Source organism: Daucus carota, chromosome 3 (genome assembly GCF_001625215.2).
Source record: "Daucus carota subsp. sativus chromosome 3, DH1 v3.0, whole genome shotgun sequence".
Classification (NCBI taxonomy): Eukaryota; Viridiplantae; Streptophyta; class Magnoliopsida; order Apiales; family Apiaceae; genus Daucus; species Daucus carota.
The window spans coordinates 7,468,047-7,483,072 of NC_030383.2; the positions used below are offsets into that span (position 1 = coordinate 7,468,047).

Below are 15,026 nucleotides of genomic sequence, written 5' to 3' on the forward strand. Positions count from 1 at the left end.
AAAACTTGACAAAAGAGACTCACAATTAAACAAAATACCTTTATTTTATTAACAATAGAACATGAACATAAAATTAACACTGTTAAATCTCATGCTGACATTTATATCGATGAGTAATTGAAAAAATTGAAACTCTGGAACAACAACTAAGCACGTACATAAATTTTACTCCTTCCGTCCCATCAGGATGCTTACGTGCACTGTTTGCACGCATTTTGAGGCTCTCGTAAAGTATAGTTCTATTACATATTTTTAATTTTTTCTTTTTTTGAATTAAAGTTTAAATGTCAAACTTTTTTTGGGGATTTTTTTTAAAAATAAATATATAATGTAAGTATACTTTATAGGAGCATTAAAATGCGTGTCAAAAAGTAACGTAAAGAACCTGGTGGGACGGAGGGAGTAGCATAGTTTTCTAAAGCCTCGAAACTATGTTATATGCAATTAATCTAAAGTTTGATGTAATATAACATTAAAAGATCAGAAAACTGATAGTAATCTGAAATTTCAATTATAGAAATAGTGATCAACCACCAAAATCATTTTATCGTTCAAATGTATTTTGTAAAACCAAAAAAGAAAAGAGTATAAATAAAATCCTTATTTGCACCCCATTCCAGACATTTAAGGGATTTTATTTGAATATCCTCCTGCCTTCTGGTTTAAAAGCCAAGTTCGGATCGACTTAACCACACAATATACCAAAAAGAAGACAGAAATATCATGGACAATAACAAATAAGAACCTTTAGAGGTGTGTCAGAGCTTTGAGATGTGCTTCAGGTAGTATAAACCCTGCCCTTCGTTCCTCAAACGAGTATTCAATCTCTTCAGGAGTCTCTCTTATCAGAGTAGCAGCAGCGGGATGATTGGACTGTGAAGCTGGAGTTGTGCTTGTATAAATTGATGGTGCTGAGGGTGTAGAGGGTACAGGAAGCATCATTGTCTTTTGATTCATGTTCGCTTCTGCTGCAGCAGAAACTGTTCTGGAGGGAGTGAGAAATGAAGTGTCACTTTCAACTGGCTTTTGTGCCGTCTCATAGTGTGTCCCATTCAGTACGTTTGCTGCATTGGCCTTCAATAATTCTTTAGACGATATAGGCGAAAATGGCTTGCGAAACACAGGTGACATTTGGGCTTCAAGAGCACTCAAAAAGTGCTTTTTTCCAGGAAGATCAGCAGTGTCCAAGCCTCTGCTACCTGAAGTGATGAGAAGAACACAAGGCAGGGAGATGTGGAATGACATGAGTTAAAGAATCAGAACAAATCCAACTATTTCAGAATTTTATGAACTTCAGATACAAAAAAAGAAATTAAAACCAATCATTTAAAAGCTGGAACCTTTAGGATGAGTTTAGTAGGGCAAAACAAAATCTTATTGAACTAAAGGTGAAGTATCTTCATGCATACTTAGTTTACAATTTATGACCATAATTAGTTATCTGTTGCGGTGAAAATTACTTTATTAAGAAGGAGATCATTTATTCTAGACTTCATAAACAAACGAGACACGATCCGGATCTATCTCAAAAAAAATGCAGACACATGCAGAAAATAGATATTTATGTAAATATTACCAGCTGAAAAGGCTGCAACTCCACTGTCACTCCGTGAATTTAACTGTCCCTTCAGCAGCATTCGCTCATTCGTTTTGGTTTGTCGTGTATTGGGAGTCCCTTTAATGGAGTGAAGTTGGTTAGTCTTTGGAGTTTGTAGGACTTCTCCTCCATGTGAGAGTCTGTGATTGCTTGCGCCACCATATGACGTTCTAGAACCTTTTTTTACACTCTGGGGTCTCTTAGGGCTTGGTTTTGATCCAAATAGTACTTCATGTTCTACTATTAGTTGTTCTTCAAGTTTCTTCTGGTCCTGGTATAGATATATGTTGGCATGGGTCACTTATATATATATGCTCATGCAAAATCGCAATATCTAGTTGGCAAAAAGAAAACAAATCTATGTGAAACTACAGGTCCGTACCCTCTGCCTCTTGCGTTCTTCCTCCTTTTCCTGTCGTAAAATATTATAGTCTTGAAGCATGGAAAGAAGTCGTATCTGAAAGATGGCAAATAAAAGTTATTGACTCTGTATTTCAAAGGATTTGCTACATGGAGTATAGATATAGAAAGGGAGGTGAGACTCACTCCATCATAAGTGAACTCAATTCCCCTCTCTTTTTCCCATGCATCAGTTTTTGAAGCTAATGTCTGTATTATTCCTGTTAAGAAGAGTGTAAAATGTTTTAAACACAACTAAAAACTAAAAAGGAACTACTAAGTCAATGTTCTAGTCATCTACCAAAATCTGTAGTCTAAATGTCTTCTCAATTTGATTTTTGGAACAAAAAGTATATATAAAAACATGATACACTATCAACAAGCTCCGATGAGTTGTTGATAAGTGAAGGGACCAAATTAATGCATTATGCAACACCAAAAGACCTTATTGAGCACATAGGAATTTTGATATTGGCTTAAGGGGGGTTAATTTATACTCTGGTAAACATTGGGCTTGTGGTGTTACAGTTAATTTGCAGAGGAGCAAAATTTACCTGGAAGTTTATTAACCAAAGCTCGAGCTTTCTCAGCACGCTTCAGAATAAGGTGTGCACCTCTCCCAGCATTGTATCGATTTTCATCCTGAGGAGATATAGGGTAAATGAGAACTAAGATAGTTGATTAATAAAGTAAAAACACAATTAACCAAGAGGAATAGGAATTCAGTGCACCCTATTATACTCCTCAAGCCAACACTCTTCTTCACATGCCGCCATCCATTTCTCAACCTTTTCAAGTATTTCTTTTCTGCTAAGAGCTTCCTCTTTAACATTACCTATTCGAAGCTCAATTTGTTCAAGGATATGACCGAGGTCCACGACTCCTTTGATACACGATACAAGCAAGACAATGAGACATGAATTTTGTCTACAGAGCATTGAGAAATAATTATCTTATTTACAAACTCCGCTCACCAGTTTCAATAGCTTGTACGGGAAATTCCAGTACACTATCTGGTTCCAGAATCATGTGTGTCTTCCTGCATATATCCTCCAGCTCGGACCTCTTTTTGAGGACGAGCTCTTTCATTTTGCTCACTTTCAGGGCTTCCAAACGATACACTTCAGCCACAACCTGCATGATAGATTACATTGACTTGATAGAATTAGATTGGACCCCTCAACAAAAGAATTTAGATTTTCAACAAATAAACAAAAAGCCAACTCCTTACAGTATTAATGAAATCCTCAGAAAGCAAGTTAGCCTCTTTTAATTCATGTTCTGAAGCAGCTATGTTGCGGGTAACATTCTGAAACATCTGCTGCTCTTCAACTGAAGTATCCATCAAATTCCATAGTTCAAGCATTGATGTTGCAAGGTCTCGCAGCTGGTACAATTTTGACAGGCAATATAATAGGTTCATTAATGAAGATATGTCTACCAAAGATAACGTCTTGTGAAAAATATAAGAACCATTTAGCAGTTCTCCTCAACACCCTAAGTCTTGGAAGAGTTGGCCATCTAATATGGATTTCAGAGCTCAAGTAATAAACGAGGTGTCGAAATTGAACCCCTTTATCAACTCTAAAATCCGAAAAATGGGCTTTCGAGTGAGAGGATATATTATAGATATAAGATCCAGTTAGTGGCTTTACCAACACCATAAGATTTTGGATAAGTTAATTATCTAAAATGACTGTCAATGCAACCATTATTACCTGATGCATTCTCTGTATCTTTAGCTCCCGCAGTTTTTCAATTGCAATTTTCAAACTCTCTATAGTATCATTACTTATGCTTTTTGTTCCATTTAAATCACCTAAACTGGGATGAATCTCATTAACTGTCTGCTGAAAATCCACACCCAACACCAAGCATAGAGAGTTTAAGGTATACTGGTGATCCAGGACCTGCTTCAGGCGATCACTCTGCATCCAGATAGACAACAATATTAATACACATGGATAATACAGAGTAATTTCTGCTGACAAAATACAGGCAGGTACTTTAGAGGATACCTTCTCTTTTTGAAGGTCCTGAAGCTCTTTCTGCAGTTCTTCAAGCTTTCTTACGGATAAGTCCGTCTCATCAACACCAGGGCTAGAAGAAGTTCGTTCATCAGACCTATAAATTTCTTTTTTTATCTTTTGTATTTTCTCTACAGCATCGAAGAATTGATTTTTTCGTTCCAATTTCTTTTTCTGCATCTCCTCTAATTGTGGTAGAATAGACCTGAGTTCTTCCTTCAAGCTTCTAGGACGTTGATCAGACTAAATAAATGAAGAACATTTTTATTTGTCTTAATTGTATGCAGCAGAATAGAACAGAGAGATAAACTATATATGATAGGGCAGTGGTGCACAATATTTACATGGAGAAATCTCACTTAACAAAGAGAAAAAAAATATAAGAGCGGACAATTCAGCATCTTAAAGAAAGCATTGCAGATATGTGACAGTTGGAAAGTAAAGGCTAAAGAGAACAGCAAGCAGCTTTTTTCCCTCTCATATAGAAGAAAGCCGAATTTATTATTCTGATTATTTATTAGCATTATTTTCTCTAATTTGAGTTGGATACTACAAAACTAGAATATTACGCTGTGTAATATCAAGATAATTAAAGTAATGTAACTTCTATAAAGCAGCTAAATATTATATTTGTCTCCTATATCATAGCTCTTTTTAGTTAAACAGTTTTATCAGTCTGCAATAGTTCAAACTTATTTAATCAGAACAATATAGACATTTTACTATTTTCCCTGGTATGCAAGTAGATTTTCTCAATTAAACTAAGAGAACCGGTTCATAATAGTGTTATCATGTTCCATATGATGTCATTACTTTAAACCAATTCGGCAAATTAAACCACCATTCGAATCAGAAGATCTGCCAGTTGTAGCATACGACTGATTAGATATAGATACTTCTTAATCTGCGAGACAGTTTCAAAACCTCACTCTTTACCTGCCTAACATGTATGGGTCGCTCCGCCATAGCAGAGCAGATAGATGCAAGCTCTGCTTCAGCTTCAGCAATTGCCTGTCTTAGCTGAGCTCTTTTCTTGTTAGCTGATTCAACTTTTCTTCTATAAACCTCAAGGCACTCTCGTTCAAGTTCAAGAAGCATTTTATCTCTTTCAACATCAGACTCCCCAACGTCATCCCATATTACCTGATTTCGTCAATAAGTTCATATCACATGTTAAGATGTTATCAGGAAATGGCAACAAACATGAAACATGGAAATGAAAAGACCAAATGAATCAGCAATACATCCAAGAGTTAGAACCTTGAGTTCGTATAGAAGAGAGCCGCACGTTGTTTCAACTTGCATAAGTGGATCGTTTTGAGGGACAGACATTAGAGAGAAAATACAGCCTGTTGATAACAATAATATAAATGAGATATTCAAGCTATATGGAATTTCATATATTTGTAGAGGATTAAAACCTGTTGATAACAGTAATATAAACGATATATCCAGGCTATACAAAAAATCTATTCAAATAATTCCAGATGTTAAAAAGTACATACTATCAATTAAAGTAGTAGTACACAAAATTTTCATATCCCTTATCTCTTCTTTTTTCCACACGCAGGTCAATAGCATATAAAATCCTTTAACCATAATGAATTTATAGTTGGAAAAAGGGTGTTCATGTCCTCCATTCCTCGATAGGTGTTTCATATATAGGGTAAGTTTATTTTGAGTTTGCCTCAAGCAATTTGGATTTTTCTAACACACTCTGATAACACTGGATATGCATCTAGTATAATTTTTTGCTCCATTTTCACCCTATAATGTGCATTGGAAATGTTGGAAATAAAGAATAAAATGAAGGCAACTCCGGGAAGATTAGTCAGTACTTGTACCTTGGAATGTGACAGAAACAATTGAAATGGAATTTTCAAAATTTAGACAGATGCCCTATTGAGGAACTCGGGAGTTCTTAAAATGTCTGTATATCTCTAAACCATGCGCTGAACATGACAGCCTTTGAAGGTTGTAAGTAAAACTTTCACAAGAAAAACTAATACTCGGGCAAGTATTCTACTCCGTGAAACAATTCCATATTTATATCAATGGACTATAGTTATAACTCTTAAAACGACAAATCAAACTGCCCCTCCATATATCACTAATCAAAGCAATAAATAACAAATTAGCTCATAGATCCAATTTAACATCTTCTGGGCAATATTTATGTGACCACCTGTTACATACTCATTAATCAAAGACGGCCATACAAAACACCACACTGCAACCAAGTTCTCAAACTCTATCTATCAACACAATGCCCCAACTTAACTCTAGATACTCCACACATGACTTGAGCACAAATAGGAGAGAACAATTATCATCATGGAAACCTAAATTGTGCATCTGGTAGTAATCTTTTAGTGTTTCTAACATCTGCGACATACATTTGATTAAACAACTTCCAAGCATCATACAATCTACCAAATTTAATCAAGAACCAAGTTCTCAGACTCTTTTCCATCAATACCCACCCCCCCCCCCCCAAAAAAAAAAAAGAAAAAAAAAAGACATGACTTGACCACAAAAAACCACAAAAGTGAAAGTAAAATATCAGCAAAGAAACCCCAACAATTCATGTGACCAGTCAAGAACTAGGACATGTTTTAGTATAATACCGCATAGGGGGGTTTCCAGTAAATGAATATGTCCAACATTGTTTGGAGTGAAGTCAGGAGCCATATAATAAATAATATTGTACTTACAGAACAGTTTTCAGATAGTTTTAATACAGAGTACCCTAAAAGATACAAGGTGCTAATATTATCAACTAATATTGATTATTATCCTGTTTAAGTAATGATGAATGTGTACTAAAATTATTACATAGAGCCAATCAGATTCCAATTCAAGCAAGGAAGAGGTTGTATTATTTAGTATTTTGTTAATAAAATTTTAAATAGTATAGTAAAAACTTAAGTGAGGATCAAGGAGCGCTTGATGTGCAAAAATGCTTCCGTTCGGTCCTGCCCAATAATATCTATAACACAACAGTAGATACATTTCCTGAACTTAATAACTTGGTTCAATAAGAACAAACCACTTGGTTACCATACTTTAACATTATTTAGTAGTTATTTCTGGTGCCTATTATTAGCCCCAACGGCCAATATCAGGGGGTACTATGTTGTGAAAAGGTGGATGTGGATTGTGCTGTGCAATTATATTCTCAGTCTACAACATATAGAGTTTTCGAAAATCTGCTCCCATCACATAGCAAAATAGGTAACATATTAAACAGCTAAACATTTGATTTTAAACTAAATGAAAATTTACATTGAATTACTTGATTGATGGGTGAAAAATATATCATTATAGCTAGTGTTCTTTGACCATATAAATAATTTTTTTCTGCTAACATCTTATTCAGTCGTGGATGCCATTTTTCTACAGGAATAGCTAATATTTTGTATATAAACCTATGTAATTTAGCTTGAATTAAAATGCCCTACATGACTATACAGACTTTTTCAAAATTTAACCAGATGCCTATAAAATGAAAAACAAATAAACTATGAATTCATACCAATCTGTAGTATTAGGAATTCAAATCTAGTTTTAGGACAGCAAAAGTCAAAACATGAATTTTCAACCATTAACTATATTGCAATAAATGAAAACTATTATTTCCTTATAAACTTTTACACTCCAAAAAATCCTATTAGGAAAAACTACAACATCCCACTGATAAACATCACATTAATATAGAAATTATTGATTTTAGCATAGCTTGATTCCAAATGTATGAACAAAACTTAATGCATTGATGACAGAAAGCATGAATCGGATAATCCAATTCATAGCTTAAGCGCTAATTTGGATCTAACCATATTCTTTTAAATTCAAATTTTTTGAAGTAGCTCGATTCAATTATAATCAAAAACCTAATACAATCTAGAAAAGTAGATAGTTGCGCTAAAGCACTGGAAAGAAGAAAAGAAAACTCTGGGAAAAATAAATAAGACAGATGTGTAAAGTATTATGAAACTGTAAGCATACCTGTGAAGACTGTAAAGAGTCTAGTGCTAAAAAAATTCAGGATTGAAACAGGCACTCCAAATTGATTATGAAAATAACTCTAGACGATACGAGATATATACATAGCGCTTGATTATAGAAAGAAGAAAAAGAGAATATGAGATCTCTACATAGCGCTTGATTATAGAAATAAGAAAAAGAGAATTCAAAATCCGAAAGGTTGTGTAACTGACGATTTATACTTTATAAGGTCCCCACACTCATTTGCAGCCAGATACTCACATTAGGGAGTACATAGTTTTAATACAATCTATAGTAATCATGGAATGCTATAACTTTCCGGACAGATGAACATGAAATGATCGAAATAACAGAAAAAGTAAATTAGAGTCTAAAATAATAAATTTTCATTTTAGCACTCGGCCTTTTTTTAAGAAGTTTGCGCCGCACATGCGTTACCTAAGTGACTGTATTTGCAAGATGCGTTACAGCCTTACTCAATTAATGCATGCGTTACTCATATAGCGCATGCGTTACTGATTTAGCGCATGCGTTACTCTGAGTAGATAAGGGATTTATCACATGCGTTATGCTTGTGTTTATATGTACCGTTTCTTTATAAAGAACCATTTTGATTTTACATGAAATGTTATCATATACCTTCACAGGACATAAACTTCACTGTTGTAACAATACACAAAACCTTATCAAATCAAAAGAAGCCCCTTACCGTAAATGCAATTTGGTAGTCTTTTCTGCACCTCAGTTAACTACCTTCGTAAACGTTATTTCTGTGCAATCATCCACTCACTCTAGTAACATAGAATTCCCAGAAATCTGCCACTGTATCACATCAAAACGTCAAGATTTCTTACAGTATATGAAACTACTCAGTGGATTATTTATATCAATAAGTGAAATCTTAATCTCACCTAACATGTATTACATCGATATCCCTTAATAAATGTCGGACTTTATTGAGAAAATCATACATAAAATATCGCATAAATATCTTCAAATAATATCATTGAAGAATATCTTTCGGATACCACGGATCAAATTTTTTTAAGACGATCCCAATTAAATATTACTCCCTCCGTCCCCCTGAGTTATATACATTGGGGGACGGGGAAGCGGCACGGACTTTAATGCTCCTGTAAAGTATAGTTCTGTAACTTAATTTTAAGATTTTTTTCAATCTGAATAAAAATTTGAATGTACTTTTATTCAGAAAAAGAAACATTTAAAAATAAGTGATAGAACTATGTTTTATAGGAGCATTGAAGTGCGTGTCGAGCAGTGAAAAAGAAACGTATAGAATTAAATATGACCGAGGGAGTAACAACTTGTCAAGTTTTTTTACATACATTTTCCAAAATCCTAAATAAATGTCAGCGTATCCTAATTGCATACGGAGATTTTAATACGATCCCACTCGAACCTTTTCGAAATCCTAATTAAATGCCATCGTATCCTAATTGAATAGGCGTAAACTTTTACAATCCGATCTCTTATAATTTCAGCCAATCTCTTAAAGACTCAATACTGAATACAAGTGTATCCTAATTGAATAAGCGTAAACTTTTACATTCCAATCTCTTATAAACTCAAAACGATGAACAATCCAGTTTCGAAACAAACAGATAACTATCCATACACAAATTATATAGTTGGGCGTCGAGTAGGGCCAGTGGTTAAGGTGCCCAATTCATGATAAACGGTCATTTTTAGAAACAATCGAGAGATGAGAGCTAGTATTCACATAGAAACTTGTCATAATCACATTCCATTCCAAACAAACCTAGCAGTATAACAATTACAATGCCGACAATAAAATGGAAATGATTTAATTTCTACTATATAAACAAAACCTAACCATAGCTGAATTAGGTAAAAAAAAACATTGATTATAATATCGCTAAAATGATGTGACGGAATCTAAATTCGACCTAGCTGATGAATAAAATTAGATTAATATATCAGATTGTAATTAACCTAGAACAGTAGATACGCGCGGGAAAAAATAAAAAGGATAAAAAACAGTGAGAAAATTTATGCGTACCTGAGGAGAGCAGTGCTAACTAGTGATGATCGAGAAATTTCGGTGACTGTAATTTCAGTAGAAATTGATATTTATTCGGCAAATTGATAGGGTTTGATTGTGAGCGAGAAAGAACGAAGGAATTTCAAATTCGAACTAGTTATGTAACGGACGGTTACAGGGCCCACTTTGTTCTGCATTTTGGAAATTACTTGGTAAATTTTAGTGTGATCACTGTGATATGCAAATCTAGTTGCGCGATACCAGAATATACAGTACATGTATATTGAATTATTTAAATAATTTTTTTTTTTGAAACTAAATAAAATTATTAATATTCTATAATAAAAATTTGACAGAACTTTAAAAGTATATATTCCCATTTCCAGATAACTTGATTAATAATAAACTGATATTTTTATATGTGATTTTAGATAAATTTGAAAATATTATCAATATATAAAATAATAAATATATAAATACATAAAATTGAAACTATAATTAGTACATTTATTATATATCATGGGTGTTACTTTTAATAATATACATACTGCGTATATACGATAGCTCCATATAACAACTTAAATAAAAATATTGATATTAATAATACTCTCTCTGTTTCAAAATACATGTCCACCTTAGGAAAAAAATTGTTTCAAATACTTGTCCACTTCAACTTTCAATGTAAATTTATATTTCTAAAATCAACTCTCCTTCGTATATTACTAATTTATATTTCCAAGATCAACCATACACCACATATTATGTTCAATTAATGACTTAATACACCTCTTTTTTCTCACAATCCACTTTTTTTAAATTATATAATTTTTTTAAAGTGTACATAAAATTTGAAACGAAGGAAGTACAAATTATAAATGAAAAACTATATCACAAGTATATATCAAGTCATTCAAAGTGGTCCTAAAAACTATTATCATTACTCCCTCTCTGTTTTGAAATATATGTCGCTTGATTTTTTTGCACGTATTTTTTAGTCCTTTGGTCGCATGTTAAAAATCATTGTTTTTGAAATTTTCTGTTTCTGAATAAAAATATATATCACATATTTTTATTAAAAAAATAAAATTTGAAAAAAAATGACTTTTAGCATGCGGTCGAAGCACTTAGAAATGCGTGCAAAAAAGTTAAGCGACCTATATTTCAAAACGGAAGGAGTATTCATTTTATATAGTGTTGTTCCCGGTACTGCTAATTGTTATGAATGCATCGTAACATTCACGGCGGTAGTGGAAAGATTCATAAGGGCGGTGAAGAATGGTGTTAATTGAGTGATAATTGTACCTTAATTAAGGATATTAATTATTCTTAATTAATGGTTTTTGTACCATTTATGGCGACCATGACTGGGGCATTTTGGCATATAAGCATTTAAGTGCTATAATGTTGGCTCATTTATGTCTATGTTTTAATTTTTTCAAATTCACTCAAATTCCTTTTATTCAATTTTTTCTTATTTTCAGGATGTTTGAAAGAGATTTTATGAATTTACTTATTAAGGTTGCTTTCGAGAAGACGCAAACTTTGGAGTACAAGACAATTGAGACACGAATATTGATAGAAGGGAATAAGAAGACACTAGTTTTAGTATGTGTTATTAAACGATGTAATTTTGTAAGGCACTCTTTTCTCTCTTGAGTTTTTTCCCCACAGAATTTTACTCTTAAGGGGTTTCAATTAGGCCTTTTTTGATGAGTTATCTTTTATGACTTGAAAAGCGATATCATCCAAATATTCGGAATATATACATACTTTCAGTTAGACGATATATTTTCTTTAATGAAGGAAATTATGTACATCAAGATATTGTAACTTCCCATCTTAGTATAATATAACCGTTTTATGAAGAAAAAAAAACAAAAAATAATGACAAGAGCCATTTTAAAAATAAATAAATAATAACAAAGATATGATCGCTGAGTTTATAACTTATGGATTAATGTAATTTATGATTTAATGTGACTTATTTGATAAATTAAGAATTTAAAATGTTTTTATTAATGATTTATGGGTTATCAAAAATATAAATAATGAAAATAAAATTGATTTATGAGTAATTTATAATTTATGAGTAATTTATTAAAAAAAAGTCCAAAAAATTTAAATCACCTAAAAAATACCTAAAACTAACTTCTGTATCTAAGTTAGTTTCTGAACAATTTTTAATTTTATGCGACTTCTAATTTAGTACCCAGACAATATTTTTTTTAGCTTCAAAAATGGCCTAATCGGGATGTTAGTATTTAGAAAAAAAAAATAATCGGGGCGTTAGACCCCGCAAACAGGCTCCACCTAAAGCAAGACCCAGCCTCGGGCCTGCGCCCAAATACATACGGGCTAGATTCCTGTTTATTGGTTTTAAGCGGCAACCAGAAACTATCAATGGGGTCCTGAATCATATCAACTCACCCGTCGTTTTTTACTTGTCATTTTGATTTTTTACATGTAATTAAAAAGATAAAAAATCATATTTTTATTTATTATTTTTAAAATTTTTTATGTATAAAAAACATAAATTATAAATTTTAATTCAAAAAAAAAAATTCACACTCCTGTTGCTATTTGTAATGGTCTCAATTGTAGAATTTGATTTTACTCGCGAATGTAATAATAAATAAATTATATAATGATAATTTTAACTTATAAATAATAGGTTGATTATGTATCATAAATGAGAGTTTAGTTTTAAAATAATTTTTAATTAGGAACCGCTCCCGAGTGTTTTTATGAAAGAAAGTAAAAGAATGTAAATGAAAATAAATGAATTTTCACTTTCATCCCACTTTTGAAGTGAAATTGGAATGAAAGTTATATAACTCTATTTCCTATCCATTTGTTGCACAAATTGGAATGAAAGTTATATAACTCTATTTCCTATCCATTTGTTGTCCACCCTATTTATAATTCGAGAGCATGGCCTTAAATGGATTAATCTAATTCAACTAAAATAAGTTTAAATCACACCAACTCGAGTTATTATCATTTTTTTAAATCAATATCCTTATGTTCTACCACACTCAAATCTAAAAGATAAGATTAAAATTCTAAAAATACCCTTTGAATGATGACATAACAATTTATAAGTATTAAATTTCAAACAAAATAATAGTATCACCAAAGGTAATTCTCAATCATTTCTTAAACAATAATATAAAATGTGTCTCTTAGTGAGTTAAATATTGAAAAACGTGAGAACTCTAATGTTACTCTTTATATTTGGTTATTTATCCACTCTTTATATTTATTTTATATTTATATAAATAAGAGGGAAAAGTTAACTCAAGAAAAAGAAATATCAGGGAGAAATTAATACTATACTTCTTAGTAAAAAGTTAAAAGTTATTAGATGTTTTTAAAAAAAAGAGAGATTTTAAAAATCCGTCAGAGAACTAATTATTGATTAGCTCTTTAAATTTTGAGTTGGAATTTTGTTCAAGGGGGTCATGAGAAGTGATCTGACAGAATGTAACAGTCAGTTAGTCCGTGGTCACTTGCTTTAGCTGAAAGGCCAAAGCTTCCACCTTCATACCATCCCAAATTTGTGTGTATAATTATGAAACTCGTCAATTCTTTTGCAAATATAACAAGTATTCTAATGCTACTTGTAAAGGGTTTCATACATTCGAAAAAGCGAGTCTGTTACTGGGAAACATATTGTATCCAACACATACAATGCACTACCCTTGCCCATTTATTTACCGACATCATGTTTATAAATCGGTGGCCAAAGGTAATTTATAAATCGACTTGCCGCACCCTTTTTATACACCGTGCGTGCTTCATATACTTCATACCGTTAACTCTGACCACGCTTAATTTTTTTGACAAACTCTGACCACGCTTATTATAAATAAATAAACTTATAAATATCCGCAGCAAGTAGCAACATGATGCTAGAAATTAAGAGGAGTGTATTCGATTGAGATTTTAATAGATTGTTTTTAGTCTATGAATTTTAATGGATTGTATGTGAATTTAATTTTGTGCGGATTCTTAATAAAATATCATAGAGTTGGACAGGATTCAAAATCTCATTGATTTTGGTGAGATTTCAAAAGAGTTAAAATACACTGAAAAATACCACAAAATCCATCATTTTATGAAATCAAAACAATCCATCAGCACTTGAATACCATCAGATTTTGATGGATTTTAAACAATCCTAATTGAATACCATTGGATTTTAAAGTATAATTTAAAATCTCAATTGAATACCACCATATTTTGCAGCATAATTTAAAATTTTAATTGAATACGTCAAGATTTTAATGGATTTCAAATAATCTCAATCGAATATCCTCGGATTTCATGAATGAAAAAAAATGTTTTAAAATCTCGATCCAATACACCATTGTAAAAATTATAAAGAACGAAGATGGGCATCATAAACCGATCCGGAATCCATCATAAAATGTGGAGTACATGCACAACCGAGTCTCATTGATTAAATTAGTATCTTTGTCCGGACAAAGCAAGCTTTATCTCTTGATTGATGATCCCGAATGTTGTGGATCTAGGTACCATAAGTGAGTGGCCTTTTGCCTTTGTTATGCTACCCCTTTTTCTTAAATTCACACCCTCATATGCATGTCCTCTTTTAACTCCATGCTTTTCACCCTTTCATAATGCATTTCTTTTCCAGCTACTTCTTTGGTCCTTACTCACTGTCCATTTGCATGCTACACAAATCTAGCAATATACTTCATTATATTATGAAAAGGTTGTTGGTGGTTAACAACATATAACAAAGAAAGATATGAGACTTTTTAGTGGTTTGTGAGGTTGGTTTTGCATGGCATCGACTTGAACTGATGGTGCAGAGCTGCAGTAACAAATTCGGAATCATAACCGAAATTAGGGGTGTTCGCGGTGCGGGCGGTGCGGTTTTTTCCTAAAACCGCGAACCAATCCGCGCATGTGGTTTAGGAAAATTCGTAAACCGCAACCGCATCGC

At 32.5% G+C, this 15,026-nt stretch overlaps 1 protein-coding gene across 1 annotated transcript; it reads right to left on the bottom strand.

Annotated features, from left to right (window-relative positions):
* Positions 1-467: 467 nt before the first annotated feature.
* On the bottom strand, positions 468-10,241 carry LOC108213308 (65-kDa microtubule-associated protein 3). The gene is made up of 14 exons (XM_017385089.1): positions 10,073-10,241; positions 8,741-8,853; positions 5,284-5,372; positions 4,960-5,166; positions 4,015-4,266; positions 3,715-3,924; positions 3,228-3,383; positions 2,971-3,130; positions 2,728-2,879; positions 2,551-2,638; positions 2,144-2,217; positions 1,980-2,054; positions 1,577-1,868; positions 468-1,199 (listed from the first exon to the last, which is right to left on the bottom strand). Exons 3-14 carry the CDS (start codon positions 5,353-5,355, stop codon positions 748-750), a joined length of 2,190 nt encoding a protein of 729 aa, XP_017240578.1. The 5' UTR covers positions 5,356-5,372; positions 8,741-8,853; positions 10,073-10,241; the 3' UTR covers positions 468-747.
* Between the last annotated feature and the right edge of the window lie 4,785 nt (positions 10,242-15,026).